Here is a 27893-nt window from a genome sequence, read left to right as displayed (position 1 = left end):
GCATTTTAATACCAAGCATGCACCTGTGCAGCCAAAATGGACGCCTGAGAGCAAGAAAAGACTTTATACCCTAAAATTCACAGAACTACAATCGTCCCTACCGAGAAACGGAAGTTGTAATGGGGGTCTGTGTCCCTATACACTTATGTAGAGGCGTGTGGAGCCTCTTAACCATACAGAGTCATGCAGAGGCGTGTGAAGCCTCAAAATTATACACTCATACAGAGGCGTTTGGAACCTCCAGTCTATACACTTATGTAGAGGCGTGTGGAGCCTCTAAGCCATATATTCATAGAAAGCAGCGTGGAGCCTCTAAGCCACACACCCATACAGAGGCGTGCGGAGCCTCTAAACCATACACCCATACAGAGCCGTGTGGAGCCTCTAAACCATACAGACTGATACAGAGGTGTGTGAAGCCTCTAAACCATACACCCATACAGAGCCGTGTGGAGCCTCTAAACCATACAGACTGACACAGAGGTGTGTGGCGAGACTAAACCATACACATATACAGACGCGTGTGGACCCCCTAAACTATACACTCACACAGCCGTGTGGAGCCTCTACACTATACTCCCGTACAGAAGCGACATTTTCACCCGGACTGTATGAAAGATTTGATGATTTAAAACATTCATCGATTGATCACCGGTCTTCCTAGACAGAGCAAGATGAATACGCTCCTGTATAGTTTTGTGCAGTGTTAGTTCACTCAGTGTTGGTGAGTTATTGGATTTCTGTGTTTATAAAAAGAACGCTTTGGGAACCATTATTTACTATGGACGTTGTTTGTGTACAAGATAAAACTGATTATGAGCTTGTGGTGTTTTATTGATATTTCGCTATTTTGGTATTTTATTTTTGATTAATTTTACACATAGATGGACAAAGATGACAGGCTAAGAATAACTGATAATAGACCTGCGATATCTACAGTAACTGTGTCATCTTTCAAAGATTCGTTCGGAATAAAGACTCATACAAAGGCGTGTGGAGCCCCAAAATCATATAGACTCATACACAGACGTGTGAAGCCTTAAACTAAACACCAATACAGTGTCGTGGAGCCACTAAATCATACAGACTCACATAGAGGCGTGTGGAGCCTCTAAGCTATACACTTATACAGAGGCGTGTGGAGCCTCTAAGCTATAGACTTATACAGAGGCTTGTAGAGCCTCTAAACCATACACCCTTACAGAGCCGTGTAGAGCTTCTAAACGGAGGCGTGTTGAGCCTCTAAAGTATACAGCCTCATAGAGAGCCGTATGGAGGGTCTAAACCATACAGAGCCGTGAGGATCTTCTAAACTATACATTCATACAGAGCCGTGTGTATCCTCTAAACTATACCCCCATATAGAGCGGTATGGAGCTTCTAAACGATGCACCCATACAGAGGTGTGTGGAGCCTTTCAACCATACTCTCATACAGAGGTGTGTGGAGCCTTCTAACCAAACCCTCATACAGAGGCGTGTGGAGCCTCTAAACCATACAGACTCATACAGAGGCTTGTAGAGCTTCTAAACGGAGGCATGTTGAGCCTCTAAAGTATACAGCCTCATAGAGAGCCGTATGGAGGGTCTAAACCATACAGAGCCGTGGGGAGCTTCTAAACTATACATTCATACAGAGCCGTGTGTATTCTCTAAACTATACTCCCATACAGAGCCGTGTGGAGCTTGTAAACGATGCACCCATACAGAGGTGTGTGGAGCCTTTCAACCATATTCTCATACAGAGGTGTGTGGAGCCTCTCAACCATACTCTCACACAGAGGTGTGTGGAGCCTCTTCACCATACTCTCATACATAGGCGTGTGGAGCATCTAAACCATACAGACTCATACAGAGGCGTGTGGAGCCTCGAACCTTATAGATTTATACACAGACGTGTAAAGCCTTAAAACTATACAGCAATACAGTACCGTTAGGAGCCTCTAAACCATACACCCATATAGAGGCGTGTGGAGCCTCTCAACTATATCACTTATACAGAGGCGTGTGGAGCCTCTAGTCCATACACTCATACAGAGCCGTGCGGAGCCTATAAACCATACACTCATACAAAGCCGTATGGAGCCTCTAGACCATACACTCATATAGATTCGTGTGGAGCCTCTAAACCATACACTCATACATAGGCGTGTGGAGCCTCTAAACCATACACTCCTACATAGGCGTGTGGAGTCTCTAAACCATACCCTCATACATAGGCGTGTGGAGCCTCTAGACCATACATTCATACAGAGCCGTGTGGAGCCTCTAAAGCACACACTCATACAGAAGCGACATTTTCACCGGACGGTATCATAAATTTGATGATTTCAAACATATATCGACTGATAACGGGCCTTTTTAGTGCTTTTTCTCCACAAAGAGAAAGATGAACACGCTCTCGTACAGTTTTGGGCACTGCTAGTTCACTTAGTGTTGGTAAGTTTTCGAAATTCTGTGTTGCGTTTTACTGATATTTCGCTATTTTGGTAGTTTATTTTTGATTAATTCTACACATACAAGGAAAAAAGATGAATGCTCAGAGTAACTGACCATAGACCTGTGATATCTTCAGTTGATGTTTCAGATGATTGACAATTATACATACTAGAACACCTCAGAGGGGAGGATTTTTTATGTTTGTTCCTTCACATTCAGATTGTCCAATTTCCGATCTGTCTTCTCACTAGAACGTATCACTTGATATAAACTTTTACAATCCCAGTCCAGTTTTGCACATTTCTTGATTTTCCGAAGAATAAAACTTGGTGGAAGCACCCAATAAAGTTACACAGACAGAGAAGTGAAATGAGGCACTGTGTATTTAATTTGTATCACCAAGAAGAATTTTCAGATTTACATTTGAGATATAGTGTGCATCAATCTCCGGTCTACTGGAGTACATAAGGGTACAAAAACCACATAGTTACGGAAGCCCGTATGCCCCACTCGTTGTTATCTCCCCACAGTGCATTAGCGCTTTTAGGTACATATTTTTGAAGATCTGTGCGCTGCAATTTTAAACACGGATGACATTTATTATCCTTAGAAAGGTTGTACCTGCTAAACTGTATTGTATGTTTCTTCATGTGAGTAAATAGATTATTCAAGGAGACCGAAACTAAGCCACTATGGAAAACAGGTAGCACTTTGAGACAGGGTTGGAATCATAGTGGTCCTATTTCCTCTTTGGAAATATACGTTTGTGTGAGTAAAGATTTAATCCACCTTGTGTTATAGATGAATGTTAACATGAGTTAGAATTCACGGAGGCCTACTTGGCCTAGTATTTACTGTGTTAGCGCTCAACAATGACCCTGAAGCCCCTCACCTATGCGATCGCTGTGAGTTTAAGTACAGCTCATGTTGGTTTCCCCTCCAGTCGTACGTAGGAATGCCCGTCAGCAACCTGAATGTGGTCATGGGTTTTCGCGGTAAAATAATCGTAAGTGCGGAGTAAAACTTCATTAAAAAGACTAAATAAATAAAGATGTAAAAATTAGCAACTATACGGAAATGAGCGTGAATCCTGCTTAAGAGCAGATGTGGTCATTTACTAATGCCGGTATTTTCGCCAGGTATAGAACATCGTCTGTTGTCTAATGTCGGTATTTATGCCAGGTATGGAATTTCCTCGGTTGCCGAATGCGGGTATTTCCGCCAGGTATATAATAATTTTATCGGTGATCTAGTGCCGGTATATCTGCCAGGTGTAGAATTTCGTCGCTTGTCTATTGCAGGTATATGTGCCAGATATAGAATTTCGTCAGCTGCCTAGTACCGGTATATCTGCCAGGCGTAGAATTTCGTCGGTTGTCTAGTGCCAGTATATCTACCAGGTGTAGAATTTCGCCGGTTGTGAAAGTCTAGTGCCGATATTTCCTCTAGATAAGGAAGTGTGTGAAGAACTGCGTAGATTTACGTGGTGAGTATGTCACAGATTATCTTTACGTCATACATAGTTCTTATTCTGTATTTCGCAACTTGACGTTTTTTCTTTTGTGGTCGTCTATCATTTACTAATATTTTATAGAACTTTGTTTGTTGTCCAGTGCCGCTTTTTCTGCCAGATGTAGAACTCCGTCTGTTGTTTAATGCTGATATTGTCACCATGCAAGCAGGTATTGAACTTCGTCTGTTGTCCAGTGCCGGTATTTCCGCCAGGTATAGAATTTCGTCGGTTGTCTGATGCAGATATTTCTGCCAGGTATATAATAATTTTGTCTGTTGTCTAGTGCCGATATTTCCTCCAGATAAAGAACTGTGTGAAGAACTGCGTAGATTTACGAGGTGAGTATGCCACGAATCATCTTTACGTCGTACATAGTTCTTCTTCTATATTTTGCAGTTTCACGTTTTTCCTTTTTTTTTTAATTGAATTTTTTTACTTGTCAGAAATGTTTGACATTTAACTCGACGGTAAAATCAAGGGGTTAAAAGAAAGACTGGTGAAGTAAATCCCCGAATATCGTAAAGTGCCTGACCACCTCCTAACAAAATGACTCAGCCAGATTCGACAGAGGTATATTAGAACACATAACCTGAGTGTTCGCACACCAGTACTCCTCTGACAACTCAATAGGCGCAGCGAGCGAGGGTCAAATTTTCAAAAGAACACACATATATCGTCCTATATATGTCACATCCCCGCTGTGCATAAGACACGTGGTAGGCCTTTCCAACAAGGAAGTAAAGTTAGAAAGGTGAACCCCAAGATGGCGGGCCGGTGTGAGAGGTTACGTCTGTGCGCGGGTAAGTTATGCTGTCTCTCTCTAAGACAAATAGGGGACGGGCTGTAGACTAAAATCTCAGTTATATCGGCTTGTAGGTGGGACTAATTACGTTTACCTTGTGACCTATTCTAACGTTAATCTTGTATAACACAAAGTCTCTCCCCTACTCATAAACTGTACAGTTTAGAATAAGCAAGTCCGTTTTGGTTATATCACAGTTCACGTCTGCTGTCAGATACACCTATACCTGTAATGACTATCCGGCTTCTGGTGACAAACTACCTGAAGATTGACCGGGATCGGTGATTGGTGTGTTACGGTCTACTGAAGACTATTTACAGTGTGGTAACCAACCCTATGGTGGAAGAAAAGCTGTCAGAGCCCTGGGGAATACATTAGTTGAGTACACCGTTCAATAGTAAAGATGCCGTTACATAACCTTACATACGTCCACTGTGTAGCCTATCTATAGCATACTAACTACGTCGTGTATGTTAGACCCGCACCATGTGCAAATTAAAATATGAAGAGCGCTAATTGGCATCAGGGTAAATAAACTTCCATAAATCACAGGATTCTTTCCAATTGTACGTCTGGATGGTCGTGGGTTTCCGCTGGTCTGCCGGCCACCGTAGTAGGCTTATAGGTGAAAGATTCTTGAGAATGGCTAAGAGAACATCGATAAAATAAAACACACAAACACACACACATACAGGACCCCCAAAATTGATACGTTTGAACACACGCGGTGCACACTTGTGACATTAGTTTTAGATTTCGCTGCTACGGTCGCCATATGTAGAGGTGTGGCATCTACACTCATGTCTTTCAGCCATCACTTATTCTATTAATTACCATCCTGTATTTGTACTGAGTGAGTAACACATGGTTTTACAGTGATTTTCCTGTGTACCCTTGTGGTGTGCTCGGCTGAGGGAGTTGTGGAGGGGTTTGAGGGAGGAGCGGCGGTCCTGCCCTGTACTGTCAGTATACAGGGGAATCTGCGGTGGAGCGCTCTGAATCAACCCATCCTGATCAGAACCGGTGGTCAAGTCCTCATAGAACAGAACACCCAATGGAAGGATGTGATCAGCCTTGTGGGGAGCAGCAACAACCTGAGCATCAGCAAAATCAGTCGTCAGAGAGATGACGGCAAGAACTTCACGTGTTCTGATGCACAAGGAACAGGTCAGCAGGCGACAACTGTCAGGGTGTTAGGTAAGTACCTGTGCCTGTATACATCTATGTCTAACTTCTCTGTAATATACTGTGTGTTCTCTGGTCTACAGGAGAATGGCTGTTGTCACATGGAGATAAAGTACATGTAGAGTACATTAGTATACACCCATGTCCTACACCTCTGTGATTTACTGTGTGTTCTCTGGTCTACAGGAGAATGGCTGTTGTCACATGGAGATAAAGTACATGTAGACTATAGTGGTATACATCCATGTCTGACATCTCTAATTAGTAACACACTTCAGAATATGGTGATCAGGTAGACAGAAAGACTCACCTGTGTAAACCTTTACCACAGGTACATGTGGTGGTGGGATGTCTTGTCATTAGTAACACACTTCAGAATATGGTGATCAGTTACACAGGAAGACTCACCTGTGTAAACCTTTACCACAGGTACATGTGGTGGTGGGATGTCTTGTCATTAGTAACACACTTCAGAATATGGTGATCAGGTAGACAGGAAACTCACCTGTGTAAACCTTTACCACAGGTATATGTTGTGGTGGGATGTCTTGTCATTAGTAACACACTTCAGAATACGGTGATCAAGTACACAGAAACCTCACCTGTGTAAACCTTTACCACAGGTATATGTTGTGGTGGGATGTCTTGTCATTACTAACACACTTCAGAATATGGTGATCAGGTACACAGAGACCTCACCTGTGTAAACCTTTACCACAGGTACATGTTGTGGTGGGATGTCTTGTCATTATTAACACACTTCAGAATATGGTGATCAGGTAGACAGGAAGACTCACCTTTGTAAACCTTTACAACAGGTACATGTTGTGGTGGGATGTCTTGTCATTAGTAACACACTTTAGAATATGGTGATCAAGTACACAGAAACCTCACCTGTGTAAACCTTTACCACAGGTACATGTTGTGGTGGGATGTCTTGTTATTAACAACACACTTCAGAATATGGCGATCATGTACACAGAATCCTCTCCTGTGTAAACCTTTACCACAGGTACATGTTGTGGTGGGATGTCTTGTCATTAGTAACACACTTTAGAATATGGTGATCAAGTACACAGAAACCTCACCTGTGTAAACCTTTACCACAGGTACATGTTGTGGTGGGATGTCTTGTTATTAATAACACACTTCAGAATATGGCGATCATGTACACAGAATCCTCTCCTGTGTAAACCTTTACCACAGGTACATGTTGTGGTGGGATGTCTTGTCATTAGTAACATACTTCAGAATATGGTGATCAGGTAGACAGGAAGACTCACCTGTGTAAACCTTTACCACAGGTACATGTTGTGGCTCAAGATGGCGTCTATCGAATAAGGCGGACCAGTGAGAGGTGGTAATCCTGGCTGTCTTGAGAGTTTCCCTAAGTTGATTCACATATGTTTGTGTGGATATGTTCTACATTTGGTAATTTGGGCAATCAAACGTGAAGATAGAGTTTATGAAGCACAGAATTGCTAAAATCAGTGACTGCAAACAACAGTGCTTGTGACTTACCTGTTGATCCAGCCTGAACAACAACAACACCATGAACCAAACTCGGATTGAGTCTCTTTTCAGGGGGGCGTGCAGTGAAAAGGTAACTGCTAGTACTAACTTTGATATAGTCCAAAATGAAAATTCGAAGACGTCACCTGGAATTCCTGCTAGTAGTAACCTTGCTCAACCCTCAAGAACAGCAATATCAAGATTTTCAGGAAAACGTAAACTGAATCTGGCCGCCACAAACCCCAGAATTAAAAGATTGAATTCATTACCCGACATTCAGTCCCCAATTTGTGCTGATCGAGGTGAGGACGAAACCGAGTTATACGAGGGAACAAACTCCAAGGCTGGAACTGACACTAACTTTCTTACCGAGAGCTTATTGACACCTCAAGTCAGCAAACATCTAAATTGCCTAATCCTGAATGCTGTAGAAACGGCTATAAAACCACTAATTGAGCTAGTAGCGTCGAGTAAGAATGACATAACAACCCTTGCACGTAAAGTTGACAGTCTACAACTAGAAATTGCTGACAGGGATAAGACAATGTGTGAATGTAAGGCTGAAATATCAGGTCTAAAATCTGAACTGGCACTCGTCAATTCCCTAGTCAGAAAAAGCTCAGAAGAAAATATGCGACAAAAGGATGAATTCCAGTCCCTTTTAGACAAAGCCGAACAATATAGTAGACGAGAGTGTCCTCGGATTTCTGGCCTTTCACTTCAACCAGGTGAAACGACTGATGATGCGGTGTGCCGACTTGCAAGTCATCTTAATATTGAAATGTGTAAAAAAGATATCTCGCGATCACATTTTATTGGAAAAAACCAGTCCCAGATAATCGTTAGGTTTGTTTCGTACCGAACCAAATCTGAACTGATTAGAGCACGTCCATTACTGAAGAGCGCCAATGGTTACACAGGGGTGTATATAAATGAAGATCTCACTAAAACTAGGTATAAGCTCTTTAAAAGATTACTTCAAAAGAAGAAAGAAGGTGTCATTTTCTCAGCCTGGACACACGACGGAAATGTGTTCTATTGTTCCCAAGACGGGGGAGTGAAGGCGCAGGTGGCTTCTGAATGGGATCTTGAGAACATTTAATCAACCCGGACAAATCACTTTTCCCGTGCAGGATACAGGCGTGTTCATACTATAATCATTAAAGACAGCCGACCGATGTGCTTTCTGTATAGTAACTCTGACTGTACATGCGTGTCTACTAACACAAAAGTGCGGTCTGCTGCCGTAACTTACGTAATAGCAGATAATATGTACGCTACTCCAACACAAACTGCTGCTCAATGTCTCTCTCTAAAACACTTGACTTGATCAACAATATTGTACTCACAACGAATTGGTCTTGGACAAGAGTGAGTTATCTACCCTGGCCGTGTAAATGTACATGTATATATACATATATCCATATATCTGCATAAGTAAGCCCGAAAAATTAAAAAATTTATCTGATAGTTAAGAATATATAAATGTATATATGCATTTGGCCATGACATATTAAATATTCCAGTTGAATTACCGGATAAATTCCAAATTAAACTACAAATATTAGGGAACAATAAATATATGAAGTAGACGGGAAAATGACGTCATTGTTTGTGTACCAAGCTACAGGGTACCAAAAGTGAAAAGTCACGGATAACAAAACGTACAATCTATTTGTATTGTCTTTGAACATTTTTCAGTATCCTTCCAGTGAGCCCAAATCGTTGTTTATCCAATAAGTAGATAAATAATTACCATTCAAAACTATACGGAAGAGTGGCCCTCATTTCTGATTAATAGTTGTCTCCTTTAGGCAAATCCCAATTCTCAATATACATGTATGAGTTGAAAATACTCACCTTAGTGATAATATTTGTAAACAAACTCTCATTGTTAATAACTTGTTTTTCCTCATGATACTTTATTGTGCCAGTAACCCACCTCTCCCTATACGCTTCTGTCTGGGACTGGTGCTTCTGAGGACGTACTATGTACGCACCTTTACACCTCATATATTTTGTGATTTATTTTGAAATTCTTACTTGTATGTACTGGACTATGTTACACGTGATCTTACCGAAAACTACATGCGTAATAAACAAAAATTCGAGCTGTTATAAAGTGAGTACGATGGTAACCAGGCTAGAACATGTGCTTCTTTCGTTCTTAAATGTTGTTACGTCATGGATTATCTGAGTCAATATCGTGTGGCAATCGGGACTTGGTATAACTTTGTGTGCTGTAAAAGTAGGGTACACGTAATCAAACTTATAAACTTGCTGAATGAATTAACAGTGATTTGTAATGCTACTGACTCTTTACTATTATGTGTTATTATAGGTATTCTTTGTATGTTGAACAACTTGAATTACGTTTTAATTGTCAATATCGCATTACTGCTGCGATGCGGAGATATACATAAAAACCCGGGATCACCAAGCTCGCATAACTTAAGATGTTGTCATTTTAATTCTAGGAGCCTTCTGGCTCAGTCTGATGATCAAATGTCATCATATTCTAAGTTAGACGAAGTCTCGACCGTACTTGTAAAAGAACATGATTACGATATTATTTGTGTAACAGAAACTTGGCTTAATTCTGCCATACCAGATGAAAGAGTTAATATAGAAGGGTACTACATTATAAGGAAAGACAGAGGTAGGCATGGTGGGGGTGTTGCCATTTATTGTAAGTCATCATTGAATATCACACGCAGATTAGATCTTGAAAATGAAAATGAAATGCTATGGATTACAATTGAAATGTTCAATAGAAGTGTATTAGTTGCTGTATGTTACCGCCCTCCTAACCAATCAACGGAATCACGGGATCTTTTTATTGATAACTTTGATTCTACTCTCACTTCTGTTATATCAGAAAACCCACATGCTTTACTAATATTTGGTGATTTTAACGATCGCTGCACTGACTGGAATAAATACCATGATAAGAGTGAATTAAAAATGAAACTTTTCGACCTTTTGGCTGGAAAAAATTTATTTCAAATACTGAATGAGCTGACAAGATATACGGAAGATAGTGCTTATTTATTAGATCTAATAATCACTGACAATATGAGATATGTAATAGATTACGGAGTGGCTTGTCCCATGGCTAATCTTGACCACTGCACGATCTATTGTAAACTGGATGTTCTGTGCAATGATAAACCTAAATCTTTTAAAAGACATGTATGGGACCTTAAATGTGCTGATATAGACCGTCTACGTAACTTACTGTCTGTCTCACCCTGGGATATATGTGACGTTTTCACTGATATAAATGACAAAGTGTATGCATGGTCAAATCTTTTTCTGTCATGCTGTAAGGAAGCTATCCCAAATAAAGAAATTACCGTGAGACCTCGCGACAAGCCCTGGGTGACCAATGATGTGCGATATAAGTTACGAATTCGAAATAGATGCTTTAAAAAGTATAAAAGATCTAAATATGAAAAAGATATATTTCGCTTCTATATAGCCAGAAGGGAGGCCAACACAGCCAAGAGAGAGGCAATTCGTCGCTACGCTACACGTCTAAAGACCAAACTATCTGACCCAAATCTAGATACCAAGACTTACTGGTCTTCAATGAAATCACTGTTGGGTTCTAAAGCAAAACCTCCAATACCACCACTACTTGTAAATGGTAAAAATGTGTCCAGTGATATTGATAAGGCCAATGCTTTCTGTGCATTCTTTGCATCACATTCTGACCTTCCATCTCCTGTCCCCGACTTGCCGGACTTCTCCTTCGTTACTACAACTCGTTTAAACAGTATACAAATAACTGAAAAGGAAGTTGGTCAGTGTCTCAGTTCGTTAAATACAAGGAAGGCATCAGGTCCGGATGGGATCAGTAATTTTATGTTGCAGAGTGCAGCAGGAAGTATAGTACCCTCGCTTACTAAACTATTTAACTCTTCATTACAAAACGGCGTCTTTCCGTCCGCGTGCAAAAGGTGCCGCGTTTGCCCAGTATTTAAAAAAGGTGATCGACATTGTATTTCTAACTACAGACCAGTATGTCTTCAACCATCGATATCCAAAGTATTTGAAAAAGTCGTCCATAAACATTTATATCAATATCTTACGATAAACAATATTCTTATTCCTCACAATGCAGGATTCAAAAGTGGTGATTCAACTATCTGTCAACTAACTAAAATCGTTCATAATATTTATAAAGGTTTAGACAACGGTAATGATATGTGTTTGGTATTCTTGGATGTGAGCAAAGCTTTTGACAAGGTTTGGCATACAGGTTTACTATTTAAGTTGAGGCAGATGGGTATTGGAGGAATGTTACTGGCGTGGATAAATGATTACTTATCTGATCGATCAATCTCTGTTTGCCTCAACGGTAAATAATCTAGCTCGAATCCTACGTACTCAGGAGTTGCCCAGGGCTCTGTACTTGGTCCTTTGTTGTTTCTTATCTTCATAAATGATATAAATACTAATATTGAATGTGACATAAATATATTTGCTGACGACACATCCTTGTTAGAAGAAATTAAAGAACTACCAGTCTCAGAAACTAGACTGAACCGTGACCTTAACAAGTTAGCATCGTGGGCAAATCAATGGTGTGTCACATTCAATGCTCTTAAGACAGTTTATTTACTTGTATCATTAAAGGGAAATCCTTCCTATCCCAAACTGTATTTTAATGGCACGGAGGTGAAGAGCGTTCAGTTCCACAAACACCTTGGGATCTTTTTACAACACAATGGGAAATGGGACGAACACATTAGAAACTTAGCTAAATAAATGTAACAAAAAACTGAGTATTCTCAACCGATGTAAGAAATGCCTTACCCGAAAATGTTTGAAAACTCTATACTTCAGTCAAATAAGATCTACCATCGAATATGGTGACATCCTGTTTGACAATTGCGGTATAGTGTTGTCTCAAAAACTTGAAACAATTCAGCGAAGAGCTGCTCTTCTCTGTTCTGGGTGCCTACGTCGGACATCGTATAGTAAATTATTAAATGAACTAAGAAGGGAACCGCTTTATGTGAGACGTAGATCCCACAGAATTCTTCTCTTCCATAAAATTATAAATGGGCTATCGCCTCCTTATTTGAAAAAATTACTACCATGCGGAAATGAAGCTGTCGCCAGTACATACAATCTACGAAATAAGCACAACATCCGTCTTCCCAAAGGTCGTATCCAGTTGTACATGTCGTCATTTATTCCCCAAACAATTAAAGATTGGAATTCAATACCTCTCCACTTTCGTCACGACTCTCTAGAAAAGCTTAAATCCTATCTCAAACCTAGTTTTGTTGACAGCATTACTATTTCCGTACTGTACGATTCTTTTGTAACATTTTCCTCGATACTGCATTGTAGGATGCGGATGGGACTGAGCGCTCTTCACGCAAACTTATTTACCAATGGCCTTTCAGATGACCAGTCTTGTCATAAATGTAATTACAAATGTGAAAATTCTCATCATTTTCTTATTGAATGTCCCGCATATGCCGCTCAAAGGAAGCACATATTCAACAGGTTTACTAAAACGATTTCTCCAAATGCTCACTTATCTATTTTCCTTCCGCATTGCTCAAAACATATCTCAAATATTCTACTTTTTGGATCAAATGACCTATCTCTTGAAGACAATAAAACCATATTCTGTTCTGTGCACAAATTCATTCAAGATACTCGAAGATTTATCCATCGTACTCATCAAGTAGTTCAAACAAGCTCCTTTTAAGGTACAAAGTGCTAAGACTAAAACCCATTCGTAAATCTGTTATATAATCGGTACTTAATGAAGTATATGAGTGTGTGCAGTATTGGACGCCTATGTGTATTGTAAATATGTTATTCTTCACTATCAAGTTTTGATTATATAAATGTATGATGTATATAAGTTTGAGGAGACCCCCTAGTGACCCATGGGCTGTGGGATATCCTCAGTAAACAAATAAAGAATTAAATTAAATGTTGTAGTGGGATGTCTTGTCATTAGTAACACACTTCAGAATATGGTGATCAGGTAGACAGGAAGACTCACCTGTGTAAACCTTTACCACAGGTACATGTTGTGGTGGGATGTCCTGTCATTAGTAACACACTTCAGAATATGGTGATCAGGTAGACAGGAAGACTCACCTGTGTAAACCTTTACCACAGGTACATGTTGTGGTGGGATGTCTTGTCATTAGTAACACACTTCAGAATATGGTGATCAGGTAGACAGGAAGACTCACCTGTGTAAACCTTTACCACAGGTATATGTTGTGGTGGGATGTCCTGTCATTAGTAACGCACTTCAGAATATGGTGATCAGGTAAACAGGAAGACTCACCTGTGTAAACCTTTACCACAAGTACATGTTGTGGTGGGATGTCTTGTCATTAGTAACACACTTCAGAATATGGTGATCAGGTAGACAGGAAGACTCACCTGTGTAACCCTTTACCACAGGTACATGTTGTGGTTGGCTGTCTTGTCATTAGTAACACACTTTAGAATATGGTGATCAGGTAGACAGGAAGACTCACCTGTGTAAACCTTTACAACAGGTACATGTTGTGGTGCAATGTCTTGTCATTAGTAACACACTTCAGAATATGGTGATCAGGTAGACAGGAAGACTCACCTGTGTAAACCTTTACAACAGGTACATGTTGTGGTGGGATGTCTTGTCATTAGTAACACACTTCAGAATATGGTGATCAGGTAGACAGGAAGACTCACCTGTGTAAACCTTTACAACAGGTACATGTTGTGGTGAGATGTCTTGTCATTAGTAACACACTTCAGAATATGGTGATCAGGTAGACAGGAAGACTCACCTGGGTAAACCTTTACCACAGGTACATGTTGTGGTGGGATGTCTTGTCATTAGTAACACACTTCAGAATATGGTGATCAGGTACACCGGAAGACTCACCTGTACAATACAGATGACGTGTAACATTAAGACTAGACTACATGTAGGTGACAATGAACTGTTCTTTTAAACTGTGATAGATTTTATGTTCATCATTTAACCTGTACAATATGTAGTTGATTGCTGTAAATTCTATATTCACATACCCTTGTTCTTCTATATAGACTTTTATCTGCATCAAGAAGTCTGAGCCTGTTATGGTCAGAATAAAATGATGTCACGATCAAACTTTTGTTTGCCCTAGTGAGGATCAGTGGAGTCGGGATAGAGCAGGCCAGTGAGGGGCAGGTAACTCTAACAGAGGGGACACCTAAAACATTAACCTGCACAGTGACCGGGAACCCTAACCCTAATCCATTCTACAGCTGGATGGTGGATGATGGCGGCGTGACCGGGCAGGGATCAAGCTACAGTCTGACCGCAGACAGATCTATGAGGAGCGTCAGATGTACAGCCACAAACAAGTACAGTGACGGGAGTGTACTGAGTACAAAGGAGGCCACAGCTACACTCAATGCCCTCTGTAAGTTACTCTTTATGACTCATTGCCGTACAAGTGTTGGTTATCATGCAGTCTACCGCCTGCCACATGATGGACAACTGTACTGAAAACGAAGGCAAGATAAATTTTCTGACTAGCACATTGACCATTTACAAAACCACTTGTACTGTAGGTTTTTTAAATGATCGTACATCAAGCTATGATCTCTGTCCACAAGTGGGCCATATTCTTTGGAACTGCCTTCCTTTCCAGGTAAAAGAAGCTCGTTCCCTATCAAGCTTTAAATCAAGCTTCTTAAACTTACAGTTATATTCAGACAATAACTGAAATGTGCAGGCATGCATGTATGCTTTCATTGTATCAACCATTTAGATAAAATCACATCTTCCTTAACTTTACATGTTCAGTGATATGTCGAAAGCTAAAATGCATATATATATATATGAAAAAAATAATAAAACGCCCTCTCAACTTTCTACATTCTGTTATATTCCAACTGCAGTTTGAAACTTCATGTTATTTTCAAGGAATATGAATATGGATGTCCAGAAAGGTCATTTATATAGGACATGTGTTACCAGTAACTATGGGACATGTTACGTACATGCCAAAACAGGCAGTGGTTTAGTTACATGGCATGATACATGGATAAATTGTTGCTGGGAACAAGGTCGTACATATGCAAAGCTGTTAAGTAGCGAACAATAGATTAATCAGTACCTGCGAGTGTCTATCCGCAGGTGGACTAGTGACGATGCGTCTTTATCACCATCGAACGGATGACCATGGGGATAATCTGTGACATAGTATTTGTACATACACAATGAGTAATATATACAATGAGTGAAAAATGAACTTGTTTGACAAAATTAATCAACGTAAATTATACAAGCACGTGGTACATCATCATATTATGAGACACGATATTACAGCCGGTGACTACCTACCATTGAGACATAGGTGGTATTTATTTATGGAGAAAGTTTCTTTTACATCTCAGGTGACTTGATTTCCATCTAATTCTTTGGAAAGACTTTGAACGAGGGAGTCAAAGACAATGCGCATGAGCGTATTTGCTTACTTACTGAGAGATGACAATGTTCTTCGTTGTTGATATTTCGATGCACTGTCAATCTGGAGCGGAGATCTGAGGCCTGGCCAATATATTGTTTGCCACACCCCATGCAAACATGTGATACAACAGTTTTACAGAGCAGCACAAGTGAAATTTTACATTAAACAAAGGATCGTCTCTCTCAAATTGAAAGCTTGATCCTTCTAACATGTGAATGCATTCTCCACATCTGGGTTTATTGCATTTAGAAACCGATGGAGTCAAGGATTTTTTCGAAAAGTGAGCGCGAGTTAACATTTTTTTTTCAGGCTTGGAGCCTGTCGTTTGCTATAAATGACTGTAGATTGGGCCAGAATATCTTTCATCCTGTCACTGTTTTTTAGAATTGGTAAGGTATTCACAATGATTGGGAAGATGTTATTGGGATTATGTGTTGAAACAAATGGAATTACCTTCTCGTCAGGTTTTTTTCTGTGAGGGTTCCCTCAGATCAGTCAATGAATGACTGAGCTGTCTTAATTCCTTTGTCAATTAATCCTTCCGGATAACCCCTGTTGCCTAGACATGATTTAAGTTCTATTAATCTCTATTTTGTTCCCAATTTTACGTTTACTATTGTACACATTCTTCTTGCAAGGTAATATGGGATGTTTTCTCGAGTCTGACGCGTGTGATTCGAACTAAAACGAAGATAAAGTTGTGTGTCCGTGTGTTTTCGATAAATATCAGTTGATGAAAGTCCCCACTTTTAAGACAATTATGTCTAAAAAGTGTACTGACTTAAAATTTACTTCCATTGTAAAGGATATTTGGGGATAAAGGTTATTGAGGCCATCAAAGAGAAGACCAATCGGCCCGGCTTCCTTTGGCCAGAAAATAAAACAATCATCCAAGTATCTTTTCCACTGGCTTTTAAAGTCTGTTGCAAAATCATGTACAAACATTTTTTTGTAAAGAGATATCTCTTAATAGCCCATTACTAAAGTTGCATAAGCCTTAGCCATCTTTGTTTTCATTGCTGTCCAAAAAATTTATACATAATGACAAAACAGAAGGAGTTATTGTTTAAGATAAATTTATACAATCTGTTAGAAAGTCACTTTTGAAGCGTTTGTCCAGTGATTCGGGATGTTGATTTAACCAATATTGGATTGCTTCTATTCCTAGCTCATACGGAATGTTGCTATATAAACTTTTCACATAAAAAGTGGTCATTTCGACATCATGGTCTACATTCTGCGATAACTTATTTAGGGAGTCGATCTCATCTCTGATGTTACTTTTAACATGAGCAATAAATGGCCTGAGTAAAATGTCAACTACATGACCAAGCCTTGGGACAGTTGTGGCGACAACACTAGTGGTTGTGTTGTTGCTTTTGGTATATATGAATGTATGTGGCTTCACTTTTCAAACTACATGATGCTTTAACTTGTTTCATGTATATTTTATGTTTTTTGGGATTGATCGCTGAAGTACGTTCCCTATATATTGTTTTCTCTGTGAAGGTTTTGGAGAAGAACGGTGTCATTGTATATTAAACACGAGGTGCCTTCGATAAATAAAGATATTATTATTATATTTAATATCCAGTTGCTAGTAAGACTGTTTTTGAAAATTTTCATAGAAGCGGAAGACTTGCTCATCTTTATACATGTACATGTATGTGAACCATGGATTTGGAGTGTCCCCAGGTGGATCAGAGTTGTACAGTATGTTGTTTGTATCTGTCCTGGTTTCTCTGTCTGACATGGGTCAGCTAATCATGAAGTCTACATGTGTGTAGATGCCTGACGGTAGGACAGTACTACAGACCAGAAGTGATGCATCACCCGCAGACAGGAAGATATCGATGTACCGTAGTACATGTGGACTTGATTTCTGACATTATTATGACTTTCTGTCATCAATCATTAATATGTAACAGCGTCATCTATGTTCTTACACATGTGTTACAGACCTGGACACCCCTAGTGCTACCACTCCTGTCAATGTAACAGAGGATGAAACAGCCATCTTAGTGTGCTCTGCCCAGGGGAATCCCCAATCTACATTTGCGTGGAAGATGTCAAAGAGTGCAGAGGTCAAGAGAACATCAGCTGTTTACAGGATAGAGAATGTACAGAGGTCAGCTTCTGGGGAGTATACGTGTAATGTCACGAACAGTGTTGGGAGTGGACAGACGACCGTGCAGCTTGTTGTACAGTGTGAGTAGTTTGATCAGGTTGTCAGGTACATTTCCACCTGGGAAGTGTATCTAGCTAGCCGACTGCCTACACCTGTTTCCTCTTTCTGGTATTTTTCAGCGTTCATGCGATTTATTGTATCGACTTGTCAAATCAAACTATGAAAGTAAGACAAGATCTAATTCACAAGCTTTGCTGATACGGCGCATTTTGTCAAATGCTACGAAACTTATAAAATAGTACTCTCAAAAACCGATTGTGTACAAATTGACACATCCACAATGATATGTGTATCAGCGGTAAATACACGTGTACACAGGTCACTGTGGATATGTTACATGAACACACAATGTGTGTATTGCTAGTACACAAAATAATGTGGAGGTGCATTTTGACCACAATATTGAGTTCCACTAGTACACAGTAGTTTTTAGAGAGTATTTGGCAATTGATTGATTAGTCAATACATCAAACTACATGTAGCATAAGAAGACAGACTAACATCTTGTTTTGTTCTTCACATGTTTCACAGTTTTCAGGACAGGAATGTAAGGGTCTTCAGTGTACCAGCCGTTATATTGTAAAAGATATGGTAAAATTGAATAGATTGACTTTAATGTTATAAACTGTGAACAGGTCTGTAACTAGCTGGTGTTTAGGTAGTCAACTGGTTTACAAGGTATATGACTATGGTATATCCAGTGGTACCGGTATTTATGAAGTGAAAGCGCCGGTGTTGGGTACGAGTCAGATACACATGACAGTAAGTGCATGGTTATCAAGGGTTGATCTTGGGCACAAGTCATTAATTGATGACTGTATACGGATGGCTATCAAACATTTATGTAGTATATAAGTCAGAAGCGGATGACTGTAAGCGGATGGCTATCAAACATTGATGTAGTATATAAGTCAGATACGGATGACTGTAAGCGGATAGCTATCAAACATTAATGATGTATTCAAGTCCGATACGGATAACTATAAATGGATGCTATCAAGCACTGATGTTATAGACGGGTCAGATATGGGTCATTGTAAGTGAATCGTTATCAAGCATTGTTGATGTAAACGAAGCAGATGCGGATGACTGTAAATGGATGGTTATCAAGCGTTGTTGTTGTAAACGAAGGAGATGCAGATGACTGTAACTGAATGGTTATCAAACATTAATGTTGTACACTATACAGATAGGGATGACTGTCAGTCTATGATTATCAAACATTGATGTTGTACACTATACAGACAGGAATGACTGTAAGTCTGTGGTTGTCAATCATTGATGTTATACACTATACAGACATGGATGACTGTCAGTCTATGATTATCAAACATTGATGTTGTATACCAGTCAGATAGAGATGACTGTAAGTCTATGGTCATCACAGACTGATGTTGTATACTATACAGATAGAGATGACTGTAAGTCTATGATTATCAAACATTCATGTTGTATATACGTCAGATAGAGATGACTGTCAGTCTATGATTATCAAACATTGATGTTGTATACCAGTCAGATAGAGATGACTGTAAGTCTATGATCATCAAACATTGATATTGTATACCAGTCAGATAGGGATGACTGTGAGTCTATGGTTATCAAACATTGATGTTGTATACCAGTCAGATAGGGATGACTGTAAGTCTATGATTATCAAACATTGATGTTGTATATACGTCAGATATGGATGACAGTAAGTGGAGAATTATCCAGCGTTGATGTTCTGTACAAGTCATGTATGGATGGGTGTAAGTGGATGGTTATCAAAAACTAATGCTGTATACCAGTCTGATAGGGATGATTGTAAGTCTATGGCATTAATGTTTTGTGCGAGTCAAATACGGATGTCTGTACCTGTAACTATTGTATGCTGAGCGGTGTTTGTAAAGTGGATGGTTATCAAATGTGGATGTTGTACACGAGTCAGATACGGATGTCTGTACCTGTAGGGAACTGTCTTCATCATTTCAGACCCTCCTGATGTAACAGTGACTTACGACAGCAGCTCCCACACCTTAACCTGTACAGCTGAGGGTATTCCTAACGCCTACACCTTCAGCCTGGGGGAGCACCGTGTTGGGGAGACCCTCGTACGCAAGCTGGGGACTCAGACAAGAGGCACCTCTGTCACCTACACTTTGCCTGACACCCTGACGTACGCTGACACGGGGGACTATGTGTGTACAGTGACTAACGGGATAAAGTCTGGACAAAAAGGGCAGTTCTATGTGGCTCCTCCAAGTAAGTCTGACCTGGGTGCTTTAAGCTTGTGGGTGGGTGACAAGCAGTGATTTTCATGCATATGTAGCGGACAACAGTTAGTGTGAGTACTGTGGTGTGATTTGAGTTTAGCACTACATGTGATTGGTGTAAGTACTGTGGTGTGATTTGATTTTAGTACTACATGTAATTAGTGTAAGTACTATGATGTAATTGGCTTACGGCTGTTCATGTACAGTACATGTATCTGATTCATGATGCAGCGTTTGTTCCCCTGACGTTTGTAGAAAGAAAGTTTTTTCGGGATACTTTACAGATTTGGGGGCTGTAGTCAACTTCCTGTCACTAATCATTCAGGTTACAGGCGTATTGCCTGTAATGAATTCCTCTCTAACGTCACCGAGGTAAATGTCATCAGTTTCTCATGCAGTAGACATCATGGCTTTGCATATGACATTTTTTTTATTATCAAGGGGTGCATTTTTGTACAAAGCAACTCTCTCTTGAGTTAACAAGAAAACTTGTGGAACACAGCATACTCACCCATTTTATATTTTCCACTCCTCCCCATCCACCAGAAACCACCGCCCACACATATTAGAGACACCACACCCCCACCCACCAGAAACCACCGCCCACACATGACACAGAAACCACTTCCCCCACCCATCACAAAGGAATCACCTCCTACACATAACAAACCACACCCCACCCATCACAGACAAACTGCACCCCATCCATCACGGAGAAGCCACCATTCCCACCCATTACAGTGAAACCACATCCCACACATACGACAAACCACCTCCCACACAAAAGACAAACCACCTCCCACACATAAAAGAGAAATCATCTTCCACTCACTCATCACAGAGAAACCACGCTCCACCTGTCACAGCATTATCCAACACCACTCACCCCCACCCCCACCCCCATCACGGAGACCCCTCTCCACCCATCACAGACACCCCCCTCCACCCATCTCAGACAAACCCCACAGAACCTCCCACACATAGACAAACCACCTCCCTCCCACAATAGAGAAACCACCTGCTCCCACCCATTACATAGAAATCACACTCCACCGATTACAGAGAAACCATCCCCTCACCCATCGCAGAAAGACCACACCCACCCAACACAGACAAACTACAACATCACAAGGAAACAACCTCCACAACGCATCACAAAGACCCCCTACCCCCCACCCATCACAAAGAAATCATCCCTCAACCATCACAAAGAAACTACCGGTACCTCCCCCACCCATCACAAAGAAGCCACCTCCCCCACCATCACAAGAAACCCCCCACCCATCACATAGAAAAAACCTCTCCCACCCATCACAAAGGAACAACTTCCTCCACCCATCATAATGACCCCCTCCCCCACCCATCACAAAGAAATAACTTCCCCCCACTTATGACAAGGGACATAGATCCTCAGGATGCTTGTTTCTTTACTAGTGGTGTGTTAGATATATTATAATCCAGCTAATAGATCGGGTGACTATTCCATACTCTGACAGTCATGGTGTTCTACTGTTTCTGTCTGTTTTAGCTCCAGCTGTATTCCAGAATCACTCACAGACATTGGTGATTGGTTTGGGGAAAACAGAGACAATCTCCGTGCCATTTTATGCACGACCGTCCTCCGGCAGCGTCCAGGTGAAGTGGGAGAAAACAGAAGAGAGTGACGCTCTAGAGTCTCACCTGGAAGAGGCGGGTCCGGTCAGGCTGGTGGTGTACGGTCAGGAGGTCAGTCTACCGGGAATAGTCACCACACTGACTCTAACCAATGTTAGTCCGACAAATGAGGGTGAATATAGCGTGACCGTCACCTGTAACATCAATGGCGTGGCAAAGACGTCAAAAACCAGCTTTTACGTCAGTGTGACAGAAATATCAGGTATTTATACTTTACCAAATAATTGGTATCCTTTATCAAAAAATTACCATACCCTTACACATCGCGCCCACCCCATTACACACTGGGTCCACCCCATTGCACACTAGGCCTACCTGTTCACACACTGGGTCAACCCCATTGCACACTGGACCCCATTCCACAGTGGGTCACTTACACACGATGTCCACCCCATTACACACTAGGTCGACCCCCTTACACTCAAGACCAACAACCTTACAGACTAGGTCTACCCGTTTACACACTGGATCCACCGCCTTTATACACTGGATGAATTTCCGTACACACCGCGTCAATTCCCCTAAATTTTGGGGCCACTGCCTTTACACCAAGCGTCACCGCCCTTACACACTGCATTCTCCAGTAACACAAAGCGTCCTCTCCAAAACAAAACCCTGCGTCATCTCTCTTACACAGTGGGTCCACCCCATCACAGACTAGGTCCACTATCTTACATACAACGTTCTATACTCTTACACTCTGGGTCCACCCCCATTACACACTGGGCCCACGCCCTTACACACTGGGTCCACCTCCTTACACACAGCGTCTATACTCATACACAGATGGTCCACCCCCTTACAGAATGTTCAACATTTCCTTATACACTGCGTTCATCACCTTACACACTGCGCCCGCCCCCTTACACCATGGGCCCACTCCCTTACACATTGTGTCCACCCCTTTACACACTGGATCAACCCACTTGCACACTCCCTTACAGAGTGGGTCCACTTTCTTACACCGTTTTGGTCCACCCCCTCACAGAGTGGGTGCACCCCATTACACACTGGGTTAAAACACCAACACACTGGATCCACCCCTTTATGCATTGGGTCCACCGCCTTACATACTGTGTCTTATCCCTTAACGTCCACCCCTTAACACTACATGTATGTCTACCCCCTTACTTGCCCATCCCTTTACACACTGGGTCAACCCACTTACACGAAAAGTTCACCCCTTGATACGGGGGGTCTACTCACTTACACATTTTGTCCACTCTCTGAGACATTGGGTCAACCACTTATGCACTGAATTCCTCCACCCCCATCCTTCATGCGCTAGGTTCACTCCTTTACACATTGCGCCCATCCTCTTACACACTGAGTCCACCCCCGTATACACTGCGTCCACTCCCTTACCCACTGCGTCAACTCCCTTATACACTGCGCCCATCCCATTACGCACTGGGTCCACCCCTGTACGAGCCCTACTTGGATTTCGTTTTGATACACGTATTTCTCCATCTCTTTCCTTCGATTTCATCCACAGAAAAACTGCAGATGTGGAAGAATAAATGTCGTTTCGATGAGTCTAATCTGTTCATTTCAGGAGGCCCAGGCACGTCAACTGAAAAGGGTAATATCACACTTTACATTATCAAGTGAGTCCTCATCTGTACCTGTCAGAAGTGTTCACATCTGTACCTAAAAGGAGTGTTCTCATCTATACCTATCAGTGGTGTTCACATCTGTACCTGTCAGACGTGTTTACATCAGTCCCTATCAGATATGTTCACATCTGTACCTGTCAGGGGTGTTTAGATCTGTACCTGTCAGATGTGTTCACGTCTGTAACTGTCGGGGTGTTCATATCTGTACCTGTCAGAAGTGTTCACATCTGTTCCTGTTAAGGATGTTCTCATCTGTATCTCTCAGGTATATTCACATCTGTACCTGTCAGGGGTGTTCACATCTGTACCAATAAGGAGTGTTCTTATCTCAACCTGTCAGGAATGTGTAATTTTGTACCTGTCGGTGGAGCCCATATCTGTATCTGTCAGGCGTGTTCACACCGTGGTAGTCAGGAGTGTTTACATTTGTATCTATTAAAACTGTTTACATCTCTACCTGTCAAAGGTGATTATATCTGTACCTGTCACGGGTGTTCGTATCTGTACCTATCGGAAATGTTCACATCTGTACCTGTCAGGTGTGTTCACATCTGTACCTGTCAGGCTTGTTCACATCTGTACCTGTCAGGCTTGTTCACATCTATACCTATTGTAAGTGTCCACATCTGTAACTATCGGGCGTGTTCACATCTGTACCTTCAAACGTGTTCACATCTGTACGTGTCAGACGTGTTCACATTTGTACTAGTCAGACTTGTTCACATCTATACCTTTCATAAAGGTTAACATCTGTACTTGTCCGGCGTGTTCGCATCTATACCTGTTAGGCCTGTTCACATCTGTACCGGTTGGAAGTGTTCATATCTGTACCTATAAGGAGTGTTCCTTTTTATACCTGTCAGGCGTGTTCATATCTGTGTCCGTTAGGCGTGTTTACATCTGTACTTGTCCAAAGTGAGTACATATCTATACGTTTTACTAATGTTCTCATCTGTAGCTGTCAGAAGTGTTCACATCTGTACCTAAAAGGAGTGTTCTCATCTATACCTGTCAGTGGTGTTCACCTTTTAGACGTGTTCACATCTTTACCTTTTAGACGTGTTCACATCTATACCTGTCAGACGTGTTCACATCTGTACCTATCAAAAATGTTCACATCTGTACCTGTCACACGTGTTCACATCTGTACCTGTCAGGGGTGTTTAAATCTGTACCTATTAGTAGTGGTCATATCTGTACCTGTCACACGTGTTTAGATCTGTCAGGCGTGTTCACATCTGTACCTATTAGAAGTCTTCACATTTCTACCTTTTAGAATTATTCATATCTGTACGAGTCAGGAGTGTTCACATCTTTACTTATTATAAGAGTTAACATCTGTACCTGTCAGACATGTTAATATCTGTACCTATCAGTGGTGTTCACATCTGTACCTGTCAGGCGTGTTCACATCTGTACCTATTAGAAGTGTTCACATCTCTACTTGTTAGGGGTGTTCACATCTGTATTTGATTGGCGTGTTCACATCTCTACCTGTCAGGCATGTTCAAATAAGTACCTGTTATGGGTTATCGTATCTGTACATTTCAGGAATGTTCCCATTTGTACCTGTTAATCGTGTTCACATCTGTACCTGTCAAGAGTGTTCTTATCTTTACCTGTCAGGAATGTTTACATCTGTACCTACCAGAATTTTCACATCTCTACCCGTCAGGAGTGTTCACATCTGTACCTGTCAGGCGTATTTACATCTCTACCAATAAGGAGTGTTTTTAACTTTACCTGTCAGAAGTATCACAAGTATTCACATTTGTACCTGTTAAGGATGTTCACATGTGTACCTATTAGAAGTGTTCACATCTGTAGCTTTTAGAAGCGTTCACATCTGTTAGTGTCAGGGTGTTCACATAAGTTGGTGTAAGAAATGTTTGCATATGTACCTATTACAAGTGTTCACATCTATGGCGTTTAAAAGTGTTCACAACTGTACCTGTCAGGGTTGTTCACATTCCTACCTGTCAGGCGTGTTCACATCTGTACCTCTCAGGAATGTTTAAATCTGTATCCCTAACAGGGATATTGCCATGTGTCAGAAATGTTCAGATCTGTACCTATCAGAAGCGTGATACACTTATGTGTCTACATGCACATTGCAGGTCAGAATTATGTCCCTTGTTAGATTGGGCTGTCATTTGTACCCTTTCAATGTGTTTGAAAATTAAATGAGTTAACATTACATCAGTTTTTAGAAAAGAGACGTTTAATATATAGCAATTAACATCACCACATATTTTTGTGTTTCATTCTTTCACGATGGGGCCATACGCGTGAAGTTTGTCAGTAATTAAGCACATACATGAACAGTTAGTATAAAGCCTTAACTCAGGTAAATTGACAAGAGGTCGTATTTCACCGGTTACGTGTGACAATTTATACTAACTAGTAACTGACGTCGCTGCTGTCGTTTTGCTACCTACGCTGTAGCCATTTATACTGACGCACCATGCTTCTCACTATCACGGACCTGTAGAGATGAGATATGACTTCAAAACAAAATATCGCTGTACATGTACCACGCTTCTCTCTATCACGGATCTGGAGAAGAGGCGTGTACAGTGAGTAAGTGATTGCTTGGGCTTTAACGTCGTACTCAACAAGTTTTCAGTCATATGACGAAGAAGGAATACTTAGGGTGTATGTAATGTGACTACTTGTCGCAGGACGGATTTCCACCACTCTTTTATCCAGTGCTGCTTCACGGAGACGACTTACCGAACTCAAGTAACCAGCCCCGCCCGAACCATTATACAGAAACGGGTCAACCAGTCGTTGTACTATCCCCTTTATGCTGAACGCCAAGCGAGGAAGTGACAACTTCCTCTTTTAAAGCCTTTGGTGTGACTTCACCCAGGATTGATCCTGGATTTACCGATCCCGAAGCGGAGAGGCGTGTAGATATGAGATATGATTTCAGAACAGAATATTGCTGTACATGTATCAAGATTCTCTCTATCAAAAATCTGGAGTACAGGTCTGTAGAGATGACTTAAGAACATAATATTGCTGTACATGTACCATGCTCCTCTCTGCTATGGACCTGTAGAGATGAGATATGACTTCAGAACAGAATATTGCTGTATATGTACCATGCTCCTCTCTGTTATGGACCTGTAGAGATGAGATATGACTTCAGAACAGAATATTGCTGTATATGTATCATGCTCCTCTCTGTTATGGACCTGTATAGATGAGATATGACTCAGAACAGAATATTGCTTTACATGTACCATGATCCTCTCTGCTATGGACCTGTAGAGATGAGATATGACTCAGAACAGAATATTGCTTTACATGTACCATGCTCCTCTCTCCTATGGACCTGTAGAGATGAGATATGACTCAGAACAGAATATTGCTTTACATGTACCATGCTCCTCTCTGTTATGGACCTGTATAGATGAGATATGACTCAGAACAGAATATTGCTTTACATGCACCATGCTCCTCTCTGTTATGGACCTGTAGAGATGAGATATGACTCAGAACAGAATATTGCTTTACATGTACCATGCTCCTCTCTGCTATGGACCTGTATAGATGAGATATGACTTCAGAACAGAATATTGCTTTACATGTACCATGCTCCTCTCTGTTATGGACCTGTAGAGATGAGATATGACTTCAGAACAGAATATTGCTTTACATGTACCATGCTCCTCCCTGTTATGGACCTGTATAGATGAGATATGATTTCAGAACAGAAATTTCTTGTACATGTATCAGGCTTCTCTCTATCACAAATCTGGAGTACAGGTCTGTAGAGATGACCTAAGAACATAATATTGCTGTACATGTACCATGCTCCTCTCTGTTATGGACCTGTAGAGATGAGATATGATTTCAGAACAGAAATTTCTTGTACGTGTACCGTGCTCCTCTCTGTTACTAATCTGGAGTACAGGTCTGTAGAGATGACTTAGCAACATAATATTGCTGTACATGTACCGTGCTCCTCTCTGTCACTAATCTGGAGTACAGGCGTGTGGAAATGAGATATGATTTCAGAACAGAATATTGTTGTACATACTCCACGCTTTTCTCTGTCACGAACCTTGAGTACAGGTCAGTAGAAATGAGACATGACTTCAGAGCAGAAAATTATGTACCACGCTTCTCTCTATCACGGACCGGAAGTACAGCTCTGTAGCAAATGATATGACTACAGAACAGAATATTTACTGTACATGTACATGTATC

The 27893-nt window shown here is 41.1% G+C and overlaps 2 protein-coding genes across 2 annotated transcripts; both read left to right on the top strand.

Annotated features, from left to right (window-relative positions):
• The first annotated feature begins 4714 nt into the window (after nucleotides 1-4714).
• LOC135466046 (hemicentin-2-like) lies at nucleotides 4715-18175 on the top strand. The gene is made up of 4 exons (XM_064743453.1): nucleotides 4715-4751; nucleotides 5612-5950; nucleotides 14611-14889; nucleotides 17902-18175. The coding sequence occupies exons 1-4, from the start codon at nucleotides 4715-4717 to the stop codon at nucleotides 18156-18158; spliced, it is 912 nt and encodes a 303-aa protein (XP_064599523.1). The 3' UTR covers nucleotides 18159-18175.
• Nucleotides 18176-19545: 1370 nt separating this feature from the next.
• LOC135466038 (uncharacterized) lies at nucleotides 19546-22467 on the top strand. Its single transcript, XM_064743440.1, has 3 exons — nucleotides 19546-19551; nucleotides 20083-20374; nucleotides 21914-22467. The coding sequence occupies exons 1-3, from the start codon at nucleotides 19546-19548 to the stop codon at nucleotides 22366-22368; spliced, it is 753 nt and encodes a 250-aa protein (XP_064599510.1). The 3' UTR covers nucleotides 22369-22467.
• The last annotated feature ends 5426 nt before the right edge of the window (nucleotides 22468-27893 follow it).

This window comes from Liolophura sinensis, chromosome 1, assembly GCF_032854445.1.
Source record: "Liolophura sinensis isolate JHLJ2023 chromosome 1, CUHK_Ljap_v2, whole genome shotgun sequence".
Classification (NCBI taxonomy): Eukaryota; Metazoa; Mollusca; class Polyplacophora; order Chitonida; family Chitonidae; genus Liolophura; species Liolophura sinensis.
Note: the sequence above shows the minus strand (reverse complement) of the source record. Positions and strands in the feature narration are given on the sequence as shown.